The sequence below is a fragment of the Salmo trutta genome, chromosome 9, assembly GCF_901001165.1.
Source record: "Salmo trutta chromosome 9, fSalTru1.1, whole genome shotgun sequence".
In the NCBI taxonomy this organism is placed as follows: domain Eukaryota; kingdom Metazoa; phylum Chordata; class Actinopteri; order Salmoniformes; family Salmonidae; genus Salmo; species Salmo trutta.
Window position 1 is genome coordinate 40204326 of NC_042965.1, and position 22546 is coordinate 40226871.

At 45.9% G+C, this 22546-nt stretch overlaps 1 protein-coding gene across 7 annotated transcripts in view; it reads left to right on the top strand.

Moving 5' to 3' along the window:
• The window catches only part of slc39a14 (solute carrier family 39 member 14), a 48674-nt gene extending 28698 nt beyond the window's left edge, over nt 1-19976 (top strand). For 5 of the 7 annotated variants that reach the window (XM_029763688.1, XM_029763689.1, XM_029763690.1 and 2 more), the window contains exons 5-11: nt 1220-1389; nt 2687-2809; nt 10112-10261; nt 15198-15420; nt 17249-17433; nt 17631-17648; nt 18598-19976. In XM_029763688.1, the coding sequence (XP_029619548.1) occupies nt 1220-1389; nt 2687-2809; nt 10112-10261; nt 15198-15420; nt 17249-17433; nt 17631-17648; nt 18598-18993 (1265 nt within the window). In that variant the 3' untranslated portion in view covers nt 18994-19976. Of the gene's footprint in view, nt 1-1219; nt 1390-2686; nt 2810-10111; nt 10262-15197; nt 15421-17248; nt 17434-17630 lie in introns of all 7 variants that reach the window. The other 2 variants (XM_029763686.1, XM_029763692.1) reach the window with 2 other exon arrangements.
• Nucleotides 19977-22546: the final 2570 nt, after the last annotated feature.

A 22546-nucleotide genomic window follows, 5' to 3' on the forward strand; every position in this document is an offset into this window, starting at 1 on the left:
GTCTCTTCCTGGGGGTGTAATTAGCAGCTTGGGAATTGTCGTGTTCAGCCAACCAGTGGTCATCAAAGAGCTACTGTGATTCTACAGTTGCTTCAGTGGTTTTCTCTGCTACTGGAATTCTGGACTGATTGTTCTCTCTCTGTCATCTGTGTGTGAGTCTACACGGGCTGGTCTGGCTACTCTGCACTCTTCTCTGGCTGTGGAATATATATATATGTATGTATGTGTGTGTGTGTGTGTGTGTGTGTGTGTGTGTGTGTATATGTATATATGTGTATATATATATATATATATGCGCCATCTGTGAGACTGGTTCTCCTTTGAGAGAGGCTGGCTGGCTTGCTGGTTGGCTGGCTGGCTGCACAGTGCCTCGTACCCCTCTAAGCTCACCTCAGGGGAAACCAGGCCAAGTGGGTATTTGCTGCTCCCAGTGTTCCACAACGTTACCCCCTTTCTGAAAAGAGGATTGGTGAATTTGGTGTAAAAAATAAAATGATGCTCTCAGGCAGTGGGACTGTTTAGTCTGTCTGCAGTGAGCCAGCGGCAGCAGGAGGTCAGACCAAGCCCTGGGGCAGCTAGCAGCTAGCAGCTAGCTAGTGGAGTGGTGCAGAGTAGACACACCTGGCCTGTAAGACAATGGTGTGTGTGTGTGTTCCTAGCTACCCTGTCCCCATCTTTCTCTGGTTTTATCTGATCGGTCTTGCGTTGCATACTCCCTAATACCCACCTGTATTGTGTGACCGCGCCAGTGGTTCCAGGTTGCATCACGAAGGCCTGAGGATTCTGCTTCCTCTGATCTGCGACGACATAATTACTCCCTCATCTCTTAATCACAGGCTGTTTGGGGTCGGAACATTGGTCTGATGGGAAACAAATCATGGTGTCTCATCATACAGTGATCTCTCTCTCTCACACACACACAGGTCTGTGAATGGACAGGTCTGTGAATGGACAGGGATTGTGAATAGACATTTCCTGTTCTCTGGGGTCAGAACCGTTAAGGATGCTGTGATTACTTTCTTCAGGGCTGACATTAACTGGTGTTTTCAGGTTAATCCTTCTACTGCCAAAAATAATATCTTTAATGATTTCATGATGTTAATTTAACTAATTTTCCCCTTTCCTTTTTTCCTCTCCTCTTTGGTCCCCCTTCCCCCTCTCTCTCTCCCTCTCTCCTCGATCTATCTTTCCGCCCCTCTCTCCCCCTGGTCGTGGTCAGTTTGGGGTTATGGCTTCCTGTGTGTGACCTTCATTTCTCTGTGTTCGCTGGTTGGGGCCAGTGTGGTCCCCTTCATGAGGAAAACCTTTTACAAGCGTCTGCTGCTCTACTTCATAGCCCTGGCCATTGGCACCCTCTACTCCAACGCCCTGTTTCAGCTCATCCCAGAGGTAGTGTGAAGGGCACGCTATTCCCTATGTAGTGCACTACTTTAGGCACCCTATTCACGATGTAGTGCACTACTTTAGCACCCTTTCCCTTATTTATTGAACAACTTCAGACACCTATTCCCTATGTAGTGAAATACTTTAGTGCCCTATTCCCTATGTAGTGCACTACTTCTGGCACCCTATTTTCTTTTATAGTGCCCTACGTTTGGCTGAGGCTATGGCCAAAAGTAGTGCACTATATAGGAAATGGGATGTGATCCACTACCTCAGATGTTCCCCCCGTTCAAGCAGCCCTCAGCCCAAATGAAACCAGACTTACTACGGTCATGACCGGCCCGTAGATTAATTAGGAGAACCACCCACTTAATTAACAGTGTCACTTTATTGCCCCCGATGTGATTCTGAAAAGCAGACCCGTTGAGCTGCTGGTGGGCCTTCCTGGAAAGGGGAAGCACTGAGGAAAATAGTATCTGTAGCTTTAGGCTATTCTTAGCTGGAATAGAAATTCACCTCATCCACCTGGGTCCATTTTGCTCCAGAAATCCCATCACATATCAGCTGTCACATGATCACAAACCAACATGGCAGAGTTGGATAAAAAGTACTACCATATTTGGAACCAGGCCACAGATGACCTTAGCAGACAAACAGCCCAAGGTGTTAGCTAATGTGCTGATTACAGTGAAATATAGATGCAATGTCTTCCTTTTAAATGCTTGAATCAGTATTTTGCCATTTGATAGCGCTCTAAACAGTATTTATATTGGTGATGTTTATAGCCTGGTACTGTGTCCTTGAGGAGAGAATCTGGCTAGCATTTGTAGTATCCTGTCCTTCCAGCCAGGGGCTGTTATGTCTTTCCCCCATAGTCTCAATAAGATACCAGGGAGAATTTACTTAAAACACTTGACTTCCTGAGATTAGTTGTCACCTGGTGTTGTTCACATACCATTTTATAAAAGAGCACTGACCGTGTGAAGTTATGGATTGGTATTACCAATCTTTAAATAAATGTTATGTACTGAAAATCATTCCCAATGCCACATATAAACACATACAGTAGGTCAGAGACCTCGATATAGAGCGAGAAAATGGTCATAACTGACATGTTCAGCTTCAATTGTGCTGACTCATGACGCAGCCATAATCGGTACTCTTCCCATGTAATAGTCCCTAGCTAGTTCAATCAAGCCAATTTCTATTTTTACACAAATCCTTTCACAGTCAGATGTAATACCTTGTTATTAACCAATTTGACTGATGCGTTTTAGTTAACTCTGTATGTTGTCCTCCCTAGGCATTTGGTTTTAACCCTATGGTGGACAACTATGTGTCTAAGTCCACGGTGGTGTTCGGTGGGTTCTACCTCTTCTTCTTCACTGAGAAGGTCCTCAAGATGCTGCTCAAACCGAAGGACAAGGTGAGTCCGCGTTCAACAACTTCTGCTGGTATTTGCTATGGATACAGCAAGGTAAACGACTGAAAAATGCATAAGGATGACAAACATGAGATATGTCATTTCTTTCACACTGTCTGTTTTTGCATGGTTCAAGGGGTTTAAATGTCACGTTTTCAAAAACATGACATTTGTTTGCCTGGTGCAAATGTTTGACTAATGTGTGAACCTATTGGGATTGGTCAGAAATCAGAAAAGTGTTATGTACTGCACATGCATTATAAACTCAGTAGAAAAAGAAACGTCCTCTCACTGTCAACTGCGTTTATTTTCAGCAAACTTAACATGTGTAAATATTTGTATGAACATAACAAGATTCAACAACTGAGACAAACTGAACAAGTTCCACAGACATGTGACTAACAGAAATGGATTAATGTGTCCCTGAACAAAGGGGGGGGGGTCAAAATCAAAAGTAACAGTCAGTATCTGGTGTGGCCACCAGCTGCATTAAGTACTGCAGTGCATCTCCTCCTCATGGACTGCACCAGATTTGCCAGTTCCAAAGCACCTGCAAGTTCCCAGACATATCTGGGGGGAATGGCCCTAGCCCTCACCCACCGATCCAACAGGTCTCAGACGTGCTCAATGGGATTGAGATCCGGGCTCTTCGCTGGCCATGGCAGAACACTGACATTCCTGTCTTGCAGGAAATTACGCATAGAACGAGCAGTATGGCTGGTGGCATTGTCATGCTAGAGGGTCATGTCAGGATGAGCCTGCAGGAAGGGTATCACATGAGAGAGAAGGATGTCTCCCCTGTAACGCACAGCGTTGAGATTGCCTGCATTGACAACAAGCTCAGTCCAATGATGCTGTGACACACCACCCCAGACCATGACGGACCTTCCACCTCCAAATCGATCCCGCTCCAGAGTACAGGCCTCGGTGTAATGCTCATTCCTTCGATGATAAATGCGAATCCGACCATCACCCCGTGTGAGACAAAACCGCAACTCGTCACTGAAGAGCACTTTTTGCCAGTCCTGTCTGGTCCGGTGACGGTAGGTTTGTGCCCATAGGCGACGTTGCTGCCTTACAACAGGCCTACAAGCCCTCAGTCCAGCTTCTCTCAGCCTATTGCGGGCAGTCTGAGCAATGATGGAGGGATTGTGCGTTCCTGGTGTAACTCGGGCAGTTGTTGTTGCCATCCTGTACCTGTCCCGCAGGTGTGATGTTCGGATGTACCGATCCTGTGCAGGTGTTGTCACACGTGGTCTGCCACTGCGAGGACGATCATCAGCTGTCTGTCCTGTCTCCCTGTAGCGCTGTCTTAGGCGTCTCACAGTACAGACATTGCAATTTATTGCCCTGGCCACATCTGCAGTCCTCGTGCCTCCTTGCAGCATGCTTAAGGCACTTTCACACAGATGAGCAGGGACCCTGGACATCTTTCTTTTGGTGTTTTTCAGAGTCAGAAGAAAGGCCTCTTTTTTTAGTGTCCTAAGTTTTCATAACTGTGACCTTAATTGCCTATCATCTGTAAGCTGTTAGTGTTTTAACGACCGTTCCACAGGTGCATGTTCATTAATTGTTTATGGTTCATTGAACAAGCATGGGAAACAGTGTTTAAACCCTTTACAATGAAGATCTGTGAAGTTATTTTGATTTTTACGAATTATCTTTGAAAGACAGGGTCCTGAAAAGGGGACGTTTCTTTTTTTGCTGAGTTTCTAACCTTATAGACATGACCCTATACACCTGACCATATTGTAGCGTTTCTCAGCCTATTGAACTCAGGCTTCAGGACCAACAGTCATCTACTGTATTTGTGCCAACACGAGACTAACTCGTCAACTAATTTATCGTAACACCTTTTTGGCAAGTTCAATCAGGTGTGCTGATGTTGGAACTGAACAAATGTGAAAAGACTGGTATTCCAACTTCCATGAGGACTAGGTTGAGAAATCTTGTTGTGTAGCAGGGCTCTATGGTGCTCATAAACATCCACTAGTCTCGACCAGGGCTTTTCACACACACCGATAAGCATCCGCTCTTTAGATGGATTGGAGAGATATTACGGTTTGCATTGTGACCATGTGGATAAAATCATATCAGTGGAGGCTGGTTTAGCTTGTTTATCAGGGCGTTGACTTGGCCTTCAACTGAAACGGGTGTGGAATGTTGCCTCTGCTTAATGCATCTGGGATGATGACGTCAGACGGGTGTTGTTGGGTCTGTTTGCTTTGTGTCGATTGGAGGAGACCTGACTTGGACGTGAGTCAATGACACATTCATAATTACACGTGTACTTAAGAGAGACTGAGGTGAAGTAGATACCTGCAACACAAGTTCACATACATGCCTTCAGAAAGTATTCACCTACCTGGACTTTTAACACGTTTTGTTACAGCCTGAATTTAAAATGTATTAAATAGAGATGCATTTTTCACGGACCTACCTACAATACCCCATAATGTCAGTGGAATAATTATTTTATTTTAACAAATTAATAAAATAAGTATTTAACCCCTTTTGTTATGACAAGCCTAATTTCAGGAGTACAAATTCACTTAATAAGTTACATGGACTCACTCTGTGCTATAATAGTGTTTTAATATGATTTTTGAATGATTACCTCATCTCTGTACCCCACACATCTGTAAGGTCCCTCACTCGAGCAGTGAATTTCAAACAGGTTCAACCACAAAGACCAGGGAGGTTTTCCAGTGCCTCGCAAAGAAGGGCACCTATTGGTAGATGGGTAGAAATAAAAAAGCAGACATTGAATTAGGCTTGGTCAGTATACCAGGGTATTTGAAAAAAGCCATGGGATGGTTAATACAGTCTATAGCGTCAACTATTTATTTTAATATTTGTATCAACTTTTTAAGTTAATAACTGCAGTTAACTTGTGCAATACATTAGATTAAGCAGATTGTTCTTCATTTCACCTGTCACATTATGAAGCACATCGTAGTTCCCCAGAACAGTTGAGCCAGTCACCTGTTCATTGTAAAGAGAAAGCGGTGAGTCTGTAGCGTTCTGCCGGTGAGTCTGTAGCCTTCTGCCGGTGAGTCTGTAGCGTTCTGCCGGTGAGTCTGTAGCGTTCTGCCGGTGAGTCTGTAGCCTTCTGCCGGTGAGTCTGTAGCGTTCTGCCGGTGAGTCTGTAGCGTTCTGCCGGTGAGTCTGTAGCGTTCTGCCGGTGAGTCTGTAGCGTTCTGCCGGTGAGTCTGTAGCCTTCTGCCGGTGAGTCTGTAGCCTTCTGCCGGTGAGTCTGTAGCCTTCTGCCGGTGAGTCTGTAGCCTTCTGCCGGTGAGTCTGTAGCGTTCTGCCGGTGAGTCTGTAGCCTTCTGCCGGTGAGTCTGTAGCCTTCTGCCGGTGAGTCTGTAGCCTTCTGCCGGTGAGTCTGTAGCCTTCTGCCGGTGAGTCTGTAGCCTTCTGCCGGTGAGTCTGTAGCCTTCTGCCGGTGAGTCTGTAGCCTTCTGCCGGTGAGTCTGTAGCCTTCTGCCGGTGAGTCTGTAGCGTTCTGCCGGTGAGTCTGTAGCCTTCTGCCGGTGAGTCTGTAGCCTTCTGCCGGTGAGTCTGTAGCCTTCTGCCGGTGAGTCTGTAGCCTTCTGCCGGTGAGTCTGTAGCGTTCTGCCGGTGAGTCTGTAGCCTTCTGCCGGTGAGTCTGTAGCCTTCTGCCGGTGAGTCTGTAGCCTTCTGCCGGTGAGTCTGTAATGGGGACTTTAGAGTTTAATGGACTCACCGATAGACTTACTGATAAAACGCTATGGACTCACTGAGGATGAATCAACAACATTGTAGTTAGTCCCGAAATGACAGTGAAAGAAAAAAGCCTGTACAGAATAAAAATATTATAACAATAACCTAAAACACAAGGCCAGATCTACACAGGAGTTTCTTACCAAGAAGACAGTGAATTTACCTGAATGGCCGAGCTATAGTTTTGACCTAATCTTTTTTTAAATTATTTACACCTTTTTCTCTCCAGTTTCGTGGTATCCAATTGGTAGTTACAGTCTTGTCTCATCGCTGCAACTCCCGTACGGACTCGGGAGAGGCGAAGGTCGAGAGCACAACACAACCAAGCCACACTGCTTCTTGACACAATGCACATCCAACCCGGAAGCCAGCCACACCAATGTGTCGGAGGAAACACCTGGCGACCTGGTCAGCGTGCACTGCGCCCGGCCCGCCACAGGCGTCACTAGTGCGCAATGAGACAAGGACATCCCTGCTGGCCAAACCCTCCCCTAACCCGGACAATGCTGGGCCAATTGTGTGCCGCCCCATGGGCCTCCCGGTCACGGCCGGCTGAGACAGAGCCGGACTCTAACCCAGAATCTCTGGTGTCACAGCTAGCACTGCAATGCAGTGCCTTAGACCACTGAGACAGAGCCTGGGCTCTAACCCAGAATCTCTGGTGTCACAGCTAGCACTGAGATGCAGTGCCTTAGACCACTGAGACAGAGCCTGGGCTTAAACCCAGAATCTCTGGTGTCACAGCTAGCAGTGCCTTAGACCACTGAGACAGAGCCTGGGCTCTAACCCAGAATCTCTGGTGTCACAGCTAGCACTGAGATGCAGTGCCTTAGACCACTGAGACAGAGCCTGGGCTCTAACCCAGAATCTCTGGTGTCACAGCTAGCACTGCAATGCAGTGCCTTAGACCACTGAGACAGAGCCTGGGCTCTAACCCAGAATCTCTGGTGTCACAGCTAGCACTGAGATGCAGTGCCTTAGACCACTGAGACAGAGCCTGGGCTCTAACCCAGAATCTCTGGTGTCACAGCTAGCACTGAGATGCAGTGCCTTAGACCACTGAGACAGAGCCTGGGCTTAAACCCAGAATCTCTGGTGTCACAGCTAGCAGTGCCTTAGACCACTGCGCCACCCGGGAGGCCCAGTTTTGACTTAATCTACTTGATAATCTATGGCAAGACCTGAAAATGGTTGTTTAGCAACCAATTTGACAGAGCATGAAGAATTTAGAAAATAATAATGGCCAAATGTTACACAATCCAGGTGTTTAAAGCTCTGACCTGCTGACCACACCGCTCGCGTCGCGTGTGCTGCAGAATAAATGTACACATGCATGTTATTCAATCATTGCACCCACACTGCTCGCGCATGTCAACCAGCGCCTCGGTAACCAGGCGCTAAAAAAGAACTTGTTTCTATTTGTGATCCTTGATGCGCTGCAAGTCCTACCACTTCCATCTCCTCATTGGTTTTTAGGACCCTATACCACGTGGGTGATTGAAAGATGAACTGAGGTCCACACTCCAGTCCAGTTGGTGGTGGTAATGCACCTTAAAGTTGGTTGCCAAATGCCATATAAAGTCTGAAGGAGGAGAGATTACTAGAAACAAACTTTTACCCTTTTATCTGTGGATTTATTGTCGGAGTAGAGGACCTTGTGCATTTCAGGTAAAATAACAACCCAATGTTTATATCCCAGGACAGATTAGCTTGTAAAAGCAAGCTAGCTATCTAAATTGCCATAAATGTTTATTGCTTTTCAACCTGTCCCCAAATGAACTTTGAACCAACTATATTAGTTTTGATATTTCAACCTGCGTGTCCCGATCGCATCTGGTGTGGGTGATCAAAACCAGCATGGGCGCCATGTCGCAGGTGGAGACACGTGCTCGTGCTGTCTGGTTAGCATGTTAGACTTACCCAGAAAGACTTGCAGCTGTACTCGCTGCTACAGGTGCTTCTCCAAAGTATTGACCCTGAGGTGTTACATAAATTAGATATTCTTGTATATCATTTATAATGAATTTGCTTTATATTTTGTTTTAGGTTTTTTTCTCGCACTTTGTCATGATGGGGTATTGTGTGTAGATGGGTGAGAGAAAAAAATGTTTAATCCATTTTTTTAATTCATGTTCTAACAACAAAATGTGGAATAAGTCGAGGGGTATGAATACTTTCTGAAGGCACAGTAAGTGTCCTCAGGGCTTGCATTGTGTAATGAAAGGGAAAGGGGAATACCAAGTCAGTTGTACAACTGAAATGTGTCTTCCACATTTAACCCAACCCCTCTGAATCAGAGAGGTGAGGGGGGCTGCCATAATCGACATCCACATCTTGGGCGCCTGGGGAACAGTGGGTTAACTGCCGTAACTATTCTTTCCTCTGAAGAAATTGAAATGTATCAGTGACTACTGTATGTGTCACACCAACCAGCTTGATGCCGCGAGATGCTTCACATTGTTTAGTGTGAGAATGGAATCTAAGACACGTACAGTAGCCACTGATGATGAGAACACCTTCCAGGAAAGAAACCACTTTGATTTGGAGCGGCGGTGTGAACGGTCTTAAAAAGATGCTTCACATTGGTGCCATTTTTCCACAGTAAACAATCAAGCCATGCGAAATGAGAATGTAGACTAGAGACATGAAAGGCCACTGTACTACCATCACTGGACCTGTCTCTGTAGCCCAGGGAAAGTCCCGGGAAGGGTGCTTAGCTATGCTAGTATCAGTGGATAGTTTTAATCTGGTCGGTAGTGGTTGATGAGATGTTTATTTGATGCATTGCTATGACCCAGAGTAACCCCTGTATGTAGTAGTGTATAATAATATGCCATCTGCCTTACTGGTCTGTTGTTGACATTGTTTGAGGTGATGCTTCCTCCTATTGGATCTTCAGCATAGTGCAGCTTTGAGCCATATGATTAAGACCTGATGAAACAGCCAAGCCAATGTAATACCTTAGCTAACACGGGTCAGGTGTGGCCTCTTAAACCAATTATATGGTCTACTTGACCCATATACTGTACAGGGGCCTACTGAAAGCTGTGCTTTAACGTGGCGTCGTTAAAATACTTTTCATGTGACTTGTATGGACTTCTGATTCCCTTGCTAATGGTCCTTGCTCTCTCTCGCGCTCTCTTTTTCTCGCTCTCTCTCTCTGCTCGCTCTCTCTCTCTCTCTCTCTCTCTCTGCTCGCTCTCTCTCTCTCTCTCTCTCTCTCTCTCTCTCTCTCTCTCTCTCTCTCTCTGCTCGCTCTCTCTCTGCTCTCTCTGCTCGCTCTCTCTGCTCGCTCTCTCTGCTCGCTCTCTCTCTCTCTCTGCTCGCTCTCTCTGCTCGCTCTCTCTGCTCGCTCTCTCTCTCTGCTCTCTCTCTCTCTCTCTGCTCGCTCTCTCTCTCTGCTCTCTCTCTCTCTCTCTGCTCTCTCTCTCTCTGCTCTCTCTCTGCTCGCTCTCTCTTTCTCTTTTAATCTCTTTCTTTCTCTTTCTCTCTTTCTTTCTCTCTCTCTTTCTTTCTTTCTTTCTCTCTCTCTTTCTTTCTCTCTCTCCCCCCCTCCAGGGCCATGACCACAGCCATTTCCCAGCCAACGGCGACATGGAAGAGGGCGTGACAGAGAAGCTGCAGCAGAGTGGAGAGGCGGGGCTTAACCTGCCCAAGGTGGACGGAGGAGAGGGGGACTGCATGCTCACCCCTGCACTGACCCCACCGGTGAGACACACACACACCCCTGCACTGACCCCACCGGTGAGACACACACACACCCCTGCACTGGCCCCACCGGTGAGACACACACACACCCCTGCACTGGCCCCACCGGTGAGACACACACACACCCCTGCACTGACCCCACCGGTGAGACACACACACACCCCTGCACTGGCCCCACCGGTGAGACACACACACACCCCTGCACTGACACCACCGGTGAGAGAGACACACACACACACACACACCCCTGCACTGACACAACCGGTGAGAGACACACACACACACACACACACACCCCTGCACTGACACAACCGGTGAGACACACACACACACACGCACACCACCACACTGACACAACCGGTGAGACAATTTACATTTAACTTTTTTGAAATATAGTTTAGCATTCATCTTAAGATACTTTTGGTCATGTGGTGTATGTGGACACCTGCTCGTCGAAGAGAATTAGTGAGGTCTGGCTCGCAGTCGGCGTTCCAATTCATCCCAAAGGTGTTCAATGGGGTTGAGGTCAGGGCTCTGTGCAGGCCAGTCAAGGTGTTCCACAGTGATCTCAACAAACCGTTTCTTTATGGACATCGCTTTGGGCACTCCTTTCCTGTGGCGGTCCTCATGAGAGCCAGTTTCATCATAACTCTTGATGGTTTTTGCGACTGCACTTTTTCCGGATTGACTGACCTTCATGTCTTAAAGTAATGATGGAGTGTCATTTCTCTTTGCTTATTTGAGCTGTTCTTTCCATAATATGGACTTGGTCTTTTACCAAATAGGGCTATCAACTGTATACCACCCCTACCTTGTCACAACACAACTGATTGGCTCAAACGCATTAAGAAGGAAAGAAATTCCACAAATGAACCTTTAACAAGGCACACCTGTTAATTGAAATGCATTCCAGGTGACTACCTCATGATGCTGGTTGAGAGAATATCAAGAGTGTGCAAAGCTGTCATCAGTGCAAAGGGTGGCTACTTTGAAGAATCTCAAATATAAAATATGTTTTGATTTGTGTAACACTTTTTGGGTTACTAGATGATTCCATATGTTATTTCATAAATTTGGACTAGTGTAGACATCAAAACTTTGACTGGTACTGTATATACACTACCTTTCAAAGGTTTGGGGTCACATAGAAATGTCATTTGTTTTAAGAAAAAACATTTTTTTTGTCCATTAAAATAACATCAAATTGATCAGAAATACAGTGTAGACATTGTTAATGTTGTAAATGACTATTATAGCTGGAAACGGCTGATTTTTAATGGAATATCTACATAGGCATACAGAGGCCCATTATCAGCAACCATCACTCCTGTGTTACAATGGCACGTTGTGTTAGCTAATCCAAGTTGATCATTTTAAAAGGCTAATTGATCATTAGAAAACCCTTTTGCAATTATGTTAGGACAGCTGAAAACTGTTGTTCTGATTAAAGAAGCAATAAAACTGGCCTTCTTTAGACTAGTTGAGTATCTGTAGCATCAGCATTTGTGGGTTCGATTACAGGCTCAAAATGGCCAGAAAGAAATACCTTTCTTCAGAAACTCATCAGTGTATTCTTGTTCTGAGAAATGAAGGCTATTCCATGTGAGAAATTGCCAAGAAAGTGAAGATCTCGTACAACGCTGTGTACTACTCCCTTCACAGAACAGCGCAAACTGGCTCTAACCAGAATAGAAAGAGGAGTGGGAGGCCCCGGTGCACAACTGAGCAAGAGGACAAGTACATTAGAGTGTCTAGTTTGATAAACAGACGCCTCACAAGTCCTCAACTGGCAGCTTCATTAAATAGTACCCTCAAAACACCAGTCTCAACTTTTACTTCACTACATTCCTAAAGAATATGATGTACTTTTTACTCAATACCTTTTCCCTGACACCCCAAAGTACTGGTTACATTTTGAATGCTTAGCAGGACAGGAACTTATCAACATCCCTGGTCATCCCTACTGCCTCTGATCTGGTAGACTCACTAAACAGAGAACATCCCTACTGCCTCTGATCTGGAGGACTCACTAAACAGAGAACATCCCTGGTCATCCCTACTGTCTCTGATCTGGAGGACTCACTAAACAGAGAACATCCCTGGTCATCCCTACTGTCTCTGATCTGGAGGACTCACTAAACAGAGAACATCCCTTGTCATCCCTACTGCCTCTGATCTGGAGGACTCACTAAACAGAGAACATCCCTGGTCATCCCTACTGCCTCTGATCTGGAGGACTCACTAAACAGAGAACATCCCTGGTCATCCCTACTGCCTCTGATCTGGAGGACTCACTAAACAGAGAACATCCCTGGTCATCCCTACTGCCTCTGAGCTGGTAGACTCACTAAACAGAGAACATCCCTGGTCATCCCTACTGCCTCTGATCTGGAGGACTCACTAAACAGAGAACATCCCTGGTCATCCCTACTGCCTCTGATCTGGAGGACTCACTAAACAGAGAACATCCCTGGTCATCCCTACTGCCTCTGATCTGGAGGACTCACTAAACAGAGAACATCCCTGGTCATCCCTACTGCCTCTGATCTGGAGGACTCACTAAACAGAGAACATCCCTGGTCATCCCTACTGCCTCTGATCTGGAGGACTCACTAAACAGAGAACATCCCTGGTCATCCCTACTGCCTCTGATCTGGAGGACTCACTAAACAGAGAACATCCCTGGTCATCCCTACTGCCTCTGATCTGGAGGACTCACTAAACAGAGAACATCCCTGGTCATCCCTACTGCCTCTGATCTGGAGGACTCACTAAACAGAGAACATCCCTGGTCATCCCTACTGCCTCTGATCTGGAGGACTCACTAAACAGAGAACATCCCTGGTCATCCCTACTGCCTCTGATCTGGAGGACTCACTAAACAGAGAACATCCCTGGTCATCCCTACTGCCTCTGATCTGGAGGACTCACTAAACAGAGAACATCCCTGGTCATCCCTACTGCCTCTGAGCGGATGTCATCAAACTTCTTTTCAAGTTTTCACAGAGAGGGAGGAGTGGGTGGAGGACACACCCGGCACTGACCCTACCGGTGTGAGAGAGAGACACACACACACACACACACACACCCCAGCACTGACCCTACCGGTGTGAGAGAGAGACACACACACACACACACACACACACCCGGCACTGACCCTACCGGTGTGAGAGAGAGACACACACACACACACACACACCCGGCACTGACCCTACCGGTGTGAGAGAGAGACACACACACACACACACACACCCGGCACTGACCCTACCGGTGTGAGAGAGAGACACACACACACACACACACCCGGCACTGACCCTACCGGTGTGAGAGAGAGACACACACACACACACACACACCCCTGCACTGACCCCACTGGTGAGAGGACAAACATACTAGAGCTGGTTGATATGGACAAAAAGTAATATCTTAATAAATGTGTAACTTTAGGTCGATAATGATAAATACACTGATTACAGTTAAGCCTACTTTCCATTAGCAGCAGGGATTTTTCTCCAGTTCATAGTAAGACAACAGAGTTATCTTCTTTTTCCTTCATCATAGGATAAACTGTTTCATATAACGTATCCAGGGAATGCATGAATGATATTTTGATGTGCAACCTGTTGAAATAGGATCCAGAATGGTTAGATTTTATTTTTGCCGCTTCCGAGATGAATTTGCTGACATCGTTAGGCGTAAGGCCTATTGGCCTATAAGGCTATAATTCACCACCTGAGGAAGAGGGAAGTCAAAACACTAGATTGATAACTCTGAATATGATATTGTTGCTAGATAGATTAATCAATTAGCCTACATTGCTATCAGTAAATGTAACATCCTACTAAACGTTCCAGTGCTGGGCCTCAGCTACTTGATGTTGGCCTATTCACTGCAGTTGGTGCCCTCCGCTCAGCTAGTGGTGCTATGAACTCAGTGTTGAGAGGTGAGAGAGAAGTTATATACTCCTAGAAAGCTGTGACTCTCCTCTCTGGAACTACAACAACAGTAGTTGCTTTGAAAGTGCGTTTTTCAGCAACAGTTATATGCTTTGCTTATGAAAATGCATCTCTTTCTCCTCCGTGTTCACAGTGGCGAGAGGGAGTTGCTCACTCATTTAGCAGCCAACAGATGAACAGGGACAGGCAGACACTTTCATAGCAGGAATCAGCATGATGGATAAGCTATTACTGTTGGCCAAATAATGGATTTAGAACAAAACAATCTGCAGGAACGTTGTGTAGCAAAATCAGAGGAAATTACCGACCTCAGCAAAATGCTTCGGTAAGAGCAGGGGACCGTCGGTAAGAGCAGGGGACCGTCGGTAAGAGCAGGGGACCGTCGGTAAGAGCAGGGGAACGTCGGTAAGAGCAGGGGACCGTCGGTAAGAGCAGGGGACCGTCGGTAAGAGCAGGGGAACGTCGGTAAGAGCAGGGGAACGTCGGTAAGAGCAGGGGACCGTCGGTAAGAGCAGGGGACCGTCGGTAAGAGCAGGGGACCGTCGGTAAGAGCAGGGGAACGCCGGTAAGAGCAGGGGAACGCCGGTAAGAGCAGGGGAACGCCGGTAAGAGCAGCGGACCGTCGGTAAGAGCAGCGGACCGTCGGTAAGAGCAGCGGACCGTCGGTAAGAGCAGGGGACCGCGGGTAAGAGCAGGGGACCGCCGGTAAGAGCAGCGGACCGCCGGTAAGAGCAGCGGACCGCCGGTAAGAGCAGCGGACCGTCGGTAAGAGCAGCGGACCGTCGGTAAGAGCAGCGGACCGTCGGTAAGAGCAGGGGAACGTCGGTAATTGTCCCAGCTCTAAAACACACATACTCACCCAGCACGTACCCCACCGGTGTGAGAGCGCGAGCACGCCGTCACACATACTCACTCACGCCCGCACCGAACCCACCGGTGAGTCATACACTCTCCCTCACACCTCTCCTCCTCTCCAACAGGACTCTCAGAGCCTGGGTGGAGGGAACACCAGAGGAGGCTGCTATTGGCTGAAGGGTACAGCATACTCTGACATCGGCACGCTGGCCTGGATGATCACGTTGAGCGACGGGCTCCATAACTTCATCGACGGCCTGGCCATCGGAGCATCCTTCACTGCCTCGACGTTCCAGGGCATCAGCACCTCCGTGGCTATACTCTGTGAGGAGTTTCCCCATGAACTGGGTGAGTGTTACAGTCTAATGAATGGGTCCAGCACCCAAAAATAAAAGATACATTTAATGATTTATAATGTTTGGGCTTACAGTGCATTCGGAAAGTATTCAGACCCCTTGACTTTTTCCACATTTTGTAACGTTACGGTCTTATTCTAAAATGGAATTAAGATTTTTTTTTTACTCATCAATCTACACACAGTACCCCATAATGACATCAGAACACCCCATAATGACATCACAACACCCCATAATGACATCACAACACCCCATAATGACATCACAGTACCCCATAATGACATCACAGTACCCCATAATGACATCACAACACCCCATAATGACATCACAATACCCCATAATGACATCACAGTACCCCATAATGACATCACAACACCCCATAATGACATCACAATACCCCATAATGACAAAGCGAAAACTGTTTTTTTAGACCCTTTGCTATGAGACTCGAAATTGAGCTCAGGTGCATCCTGTTTCCATTGATCATCCTTTACATGTTTCTACAACTTGATAGGAGTCCACCTGTGGTAAATTCAATTGATTGGACATGATTTGGAAAGGCACACACCTGTCTATATAAGGTCCCACAGTTGACAGTGCACGTCAGAGCAAAAACCAAGCCATAAGGTCAAAGGAATTGTCCGTAGAGCTCCGAGGCACAGATATGGGGAAGGGTACCAAAAAAGATTCTGCAGCATTGAAGGTCCCCAAGAACTCAGTGGCCTCCATCATTCTTAAATGGAAGAAGTTTGAAACCAGCAAGACTCTGGCCACCCAGCCAAACTGAGCAGTCGGGGGAGAAGGGCCTTGGTCAGAGAGGTGACTAAGACCCTGATTGTCCCTCTGACAGAGCTCCAGAGTTCCTCTGTGGATATGGGAGAACCTTCCAGAAGGATAACCATCTCTGCAGCACTCTACTAATCAGACCTTTATGATAGAGTGGCCAGACAGAAGCCACTCCTCAGTAAAAGGAACATGACAGCCCACTTGGAGTTTGCCAAAAGGCACCTAAAGGTCTCTGACCGTGAGAAACAAGTTTCTCTGGTCTGATGAAACCTAGATTGAACTCTTTGGCCTGAATGCCAAGCGTCACGTCTGGAAAAAGTCTGGCACCATCCCTACGGTGAAGCATGGTGGTGGCAGCATCATGCTGTTGGGATGTTTTTCAGTGGCAGGGACTGGGAGACTAGTTAGGATTGAGGGAAAGATGAACTGAGCAAAGTACAAAGAGGTCCTTGATGATAACCTGCTCAGGACCTCAGACTGGGGTGAAGGTTCACCTTCCAACAGGACAACGACTCTAATCACACAGCCAAGACAATGCAGGAGTGGCTTCGGGACAAGTCTCAGCAGAGACCTGAAAATAGCTGTGCAGCTCCCCATCCAACCTGACAGAACTTCAGAGGATCTGCAGAGAAGAATGGAAGAAACTCCCCAAATACAGGTTTGCCAAGCTTGTTGCGTCATACCCAAAAAGACTCGGGGCTGTAATCGCTGCCGAAGGCGCTTCAACAAAGTACTGAGTAAAGGGTCTGAATACTTATGTAAATGTGATATTTCAGGTTTTAATACATTAAACAAAAATGTCTACACCTGTTTTTGCTTTGTTATTATGAGGTATTGTGTGTAGATTGATGGGGGGGAACTATTTAATACATTTTAGAATAAGGCTGTAACATAACAAAATGTGGAATGAGTCGAGGGGTCTGTATACTTTCCCAAATGCACTGTATAACTAGGCTTATGTGAATCCAGCACTCTTCCACCTATTCAAGCAATGTATGTCTGGCTGTGCTGATATTGTCCTCTTCTCCCTCCAGGAGACTTTGTGATCTTGTTGAATGCTGGGATGAGCATCCAGCAGGCTCTGTTCTTTAACTTCCTGTCTGCCTGCTGCTGCTACCTGGGCATGGGTTTTGGCATCCTGGCAGGAAACAGCTTCTCACCTCAATGGATCTTTGCCCTGGCAGGCGGCATGTTCCTCTACATCGCCCTGGCAGACATGGTGAGAGAGGGGATGAGCGTAGGGGGGTGGACAAGGTCGGCGTTGGTCCGGTGGAGGGGGGGGGGGGGGGGTCTGTTTGTGTGTCCACTGAGAATTGATATAGAGCACAACATACCATTTGCCCATCCAGTGTTATTTGTAAGGATAACTCTGTGTGTTCAATAAGGAACTGACCTGCCCCCCCCTTCTATCCGTAGTTCCCGGAGATGAACGAGGTGAGTCGTGAGGAGGAGGAGGCGGGGGGAAGCAGCTTCCTTGTGACCTTCATCATCCAGAACGCGGGCCTCCTAACCGGCTTTGCCATCATGCTGCTACTGACCACCTACTCTGGAGCCATCACTATAGACTAGCATTATTATTCCCACAACTACACCCTACCGGTTTTAACCAGATCCAACCGCCAGATCCAACAGCTTTCAACTGTAATGATTCCCTTTGGAGCTGAATGGAAATGCCCGCCCCTCCCTCCCCAAGCCCCATTTTGCCCTGAATTCTCCCTCAGGACTTTAGAGACCCGGGGCTTCGGTACTAGTGCGGCGGAATGCACCCTATAAGACTTAAGCAGTTCCCAAATGCAGTAGCTACTAGTACACTGGCAGGGGAACCGGCCTCTCTCATCTCTCCCCCCCCCCCCCCCAGTACACTGGCAGGGGAACCGGCCTCCCTCATCTCTCTTGGACTTCCTCCCCTCTCATTCTGCCCTCCCTCATCTCTCCCCCCCCCCCCCCAGTACACTGGCAGGGGTACCACCCTCACTCATCTCTCTTGGGCCTCCTCCCCTCTCATTCTGCCCTCCCTCATCTCTCCCCCCCCCCAGTACACTGGCAGGGGAACCGCCCTCCATCATCTCTCTTGGGCCTTCTCTGACCCCCCTAGTACACTGGCAGGGGAACCGCCCTCCATCATCTCTCTTGGGCCTTCTCTGACCAGCCCCCCCTTTGCCAGTTAGGTGACAAGCCTAGAGATCCCTTTCCCCTCTGTTCTATGCCACCTGCAGGGACAGGAACGAGGCATAGGCAGGGGGCAGGACCACCATATTATCTCCTATGCTGATGACCAACAGACATGCAATATCTACAAACCATTTATACAAACACAGTTCATATATAAACTATAACTAGGTATAAACAACGTTATTTAATCAAACACTTCCTTGTTCCCCAGACTACTGAGAGACCATTTCGTCTCTACAAAGACTCTGCTGTTGTCATGGAGATCATTCTGTCATTGGTTTGTTTGGACATGCATGATGAGCGTCGAGTTGGACATTTTGAGCAACCAGGGGTGTATTCATTACGGAAACCGTTTAAGAACCAAACAGAGCAAATGGAACGAAACGGTAAGGGACCTACCCGAATTTGTCCAATAGAAACGATTGTTTGGTGTCTGTTGCAAAATGTTTTGCAAAATGTTTTGCAACAGAATCGGCGTAATGATTACACCCCAGGGTCCAGTGACTTGGAAATAGTGTATTTATGTTACCCATATGCCTCTGAGTGCCCATGGGCCAAACTACGGTGGCCTCCGCAGCACAATCAGGTAATAGCAGTTGTATTGTAGACATCCTTGGACTTTCTCCTTTTTTCATTGTCAGTGCAAACCCTTTTCTCAATACATACCAAAAAGAAAGTGTTTCATATATATATATGACACACTGATCAACTGGAAAGTTGAGCAAGCCGGCGTGAAAAAGAACAAATCCTTTCCCCAACATAGGACTGATGTGTGTCTGTGAGTAAAGTAGATATTATGTTTTACTTCAGGAGGAACCAGACAAACGCAACACTTGTGAATTTTAACAACAAAATGTGGACAGACAGACCATTTCTGGTGGACTCCATTGGGACTTGTTTTTCCTCCGAAGTGCGTCAAGCGTGAAGAACAAGAACCTCCTGACTTGTAGCTTTCTGTCCTGGTTTCCTCGGCTGACTTTGTTCTCTATTAAGATCTCAGCAAAATAGCTCCCTATTATAGTACACTTCCTAAAATAAGGTTGTCTGTAGGGAATAGAGAGGCTTTGTCCAAAATGGCAATGTTTTGAGGATGGACGGACTATGGTGGCACCTGAAGCCACGGTCTATTTCTCCCAATCAGTTCCCCCATCTAGCTAACCATCTGTGCCCTTCATATGTCATTGACTAGATTTTTCTAAGACTCATATCTCTATGAATGCAATCCTCCATTCCTTATCCATACCGTTGTCATATTGAGATAACGTCTATTGTTGTATTATTTGTATGTAATGAATGGTTAGAATCAAAGACCGTACGCAGAATCATAGTCACACTTAAGGAGTAGTTCACTATTTTACAAGATAATGTTGAGATGGTTCGTCACCCTGAACATAGTCAATGGGCCAGGAGAAACTGTAATCCATGGTTCAGTTATCTTTAAACAGCCACAACAAACTTCAGCTAACTTTTTCCACACCGCTAGCTAAAAATCTATGGAAGTGATGGGCAGGTTTGTCCAAATCCAAATCACCCCAATATCAACTCTATATTTTGTTTGATGATACTTTAAAGTGATTTAGCCTTTAAAAAGAAAAAACATGCTCACCAGCCCCCATCACTTCCATAGATTTTTAGTTAGCGGTGGCTAAATTTGGTAATGGCTGTTTAATGAAAACTGCATTTTTTTATTTAACTAGGCAAGTCTGTTAAGAACAAATTCTTGGGGCTCCCGAGTTGCGCAAGGCACTGCATCGCAGTGCTAGCTTTGCCACTTGAGATTTTGGGTTCTTAAGCTCGGGAGACCCATGGTGCTGTGCACAATTGCCCCAGTGCTGTCCGGGTTATGGGAGGGTTTGGCCGGCAGGGATATCCTTTGTCCTTTTGTCCCATCGTTCACTAGCGACCCCTGTGGAGGGCCGGGCGCAGTGCACCCTGACACGTTGTATGGGGTTTCCTCCGACACATTGGTGCGGCTGGCTACCGCGTTAAATGGGCATTGTGTCAAGAAGCAGTGCGGCTTGGTTGGGTTGTGTTTCGGAGGACGCACGGCTCTTGACCGCTTCTCCCGAGTCCGTACGGGAGTTGCAGCCATGAGACAAGACTGTAACTACCAATTGGGGAGAAGAAGGGGGTAAGAAAAAAAATAATAATAATTTTATGACGGCCTATGGGTGATAAGTTTCTCCTCCGCCATAGACTACTTTCAGGGTGAGGAACCATCTAACATAAAGTTGTAAAATAGTGAACTACTCCTTTTAAGATGTTTTTGTCCTTATCCAACACCCTATGGAAACCATCTCACTCCTTCACTGACGTGAGGGTGTCATTCATGTAGCAATGCCCAAACTACATGGTTGAATCTGTAAGGCTTGCCATGTTTTAGCCTGTAATGAATTACAGTTGGTAGGCTGTTATTCAGCTTCTACAATGTCAATGGTTGATTAGATCAGTGAGTTATGAAGCATTGTATTAGTGCGGTGGTCATGACAGTGCTATAGGGTTATAGAACAGTTGATATGGAGAGAAAGTTATAACCAACAGTTGTTATAGATTTGCCGTCAGGGACCGTGTGGTAGTAACAAAAATGTGCTGTGACATGAGGTCAACAAAACTGTAAGACCAGGATGATGCAGGACGAGTAGAATTGAGGGTTGTTTATGATTGGAGAGAATGTATTGTACCAATACCAGATGCAATTGTGTGTAATATTATAAGTGCCCGTTAGAGGGAGACACTGCCTCTGAAATGAACCAGCATAGAGCAGTAGGGAATATATTTCCTCCCCTTCATTGAATATTTGCTCAGAGCTGTACTATAGTTGCTATGCATTGACTTCAATGTGTCTTGTTATTATTGGCATAGAATAGAACAGATTAAAATCCTAAAGATTAGGTGAATAATTGCTCTTCCCCTTTTCCGAGTTAATCTATAATGAAATAAACCATCGCATGAAATGAATTATGTACAATGGCAACCATAATGTATTGAACATTTTGAAACGGTTAGTTGTGTGGATAATCAGCGTTATTGTTTTAAGCCATAATGTTTGAAATACATTTTAAGTTTATGCACATTACACACTTCTTTTGTTTTAGAAATACAAGCCATGTGAAACTAGACAACGCTGCACTATTTTTGTTGTATTTATTCATTTTATTCTTTGCGATCATTTTTACGTGTTGCACATGTAAAACAGATTTGTTAGTCATATGGATACATCAATACAACCCTTCTCAAATCAGAGTACATACAGTCAACACACATTTCCACCTCGACATGTTCAGTCTCCATTTCGACAAGTCCATACCTCCATGCAGGATTTTGCTGTTTGAAACACTTAACTGTGTGTGACTAACCAGGGTTGGGGTCAATTCAGAAAGTAAACCAAATTCCAATTTCGGATGTTCTTAATTGAGAATTTGGAATTTTGTTGTACTTCCTGAATAGAAATGGAATTGATCCCAACTCTGATTTCAAACTGACTTTAGATTTTTTAAAGAAGTTATTTATTGGTGACGTAAAGATGTCTGACTCCTGTGAATAGTGGTGTCAAGGAAGTATTGTACCTTTTGCAATGTGTTGTGGGAGCTGGGAACATGTATTTTTTTTTATAAACAATTTTCCTAAATTAACTCATGTCTCATTACTTTGTTACACAATATACAGTGTATAAAGTTAAAGGTACTTCATAAAGTGAAATTTAGAACTAATACATACATTCTAAACAGATCATTTATAAGTTAATGTTTTAAAGCTTGTGCTTTTCCAAATGTGGCATATATATATTTTTGCCACCCTTTTATAATACATGGCATTTGCTTATGAATGATTTCTGAAGTATTATAGGCACTGAGGTATAAAGAGGTTTTGTAATGGGGGTTTATAAACGCTTCAACTTAGTTCACGTCACCCCGAACATGGATCTGCATGTGCGCGATGTAAACATGCCTGTGTAGCTACACTGAACAAAAATATCAATGCAACAATTTCAACGATTTTACTGAGTTAAAGTTCATAAGGAAATCAGTCAATTTGAAATAAATTCATAAGTCCCTAATATGGATTTCACATCACTGGGAATACAGATATGCATTGGTTGGTCACAGATACCTTTAAAAAAAATAAAAAGTAGGGGAGTGGATCAGAAAACCAGTCAGTAT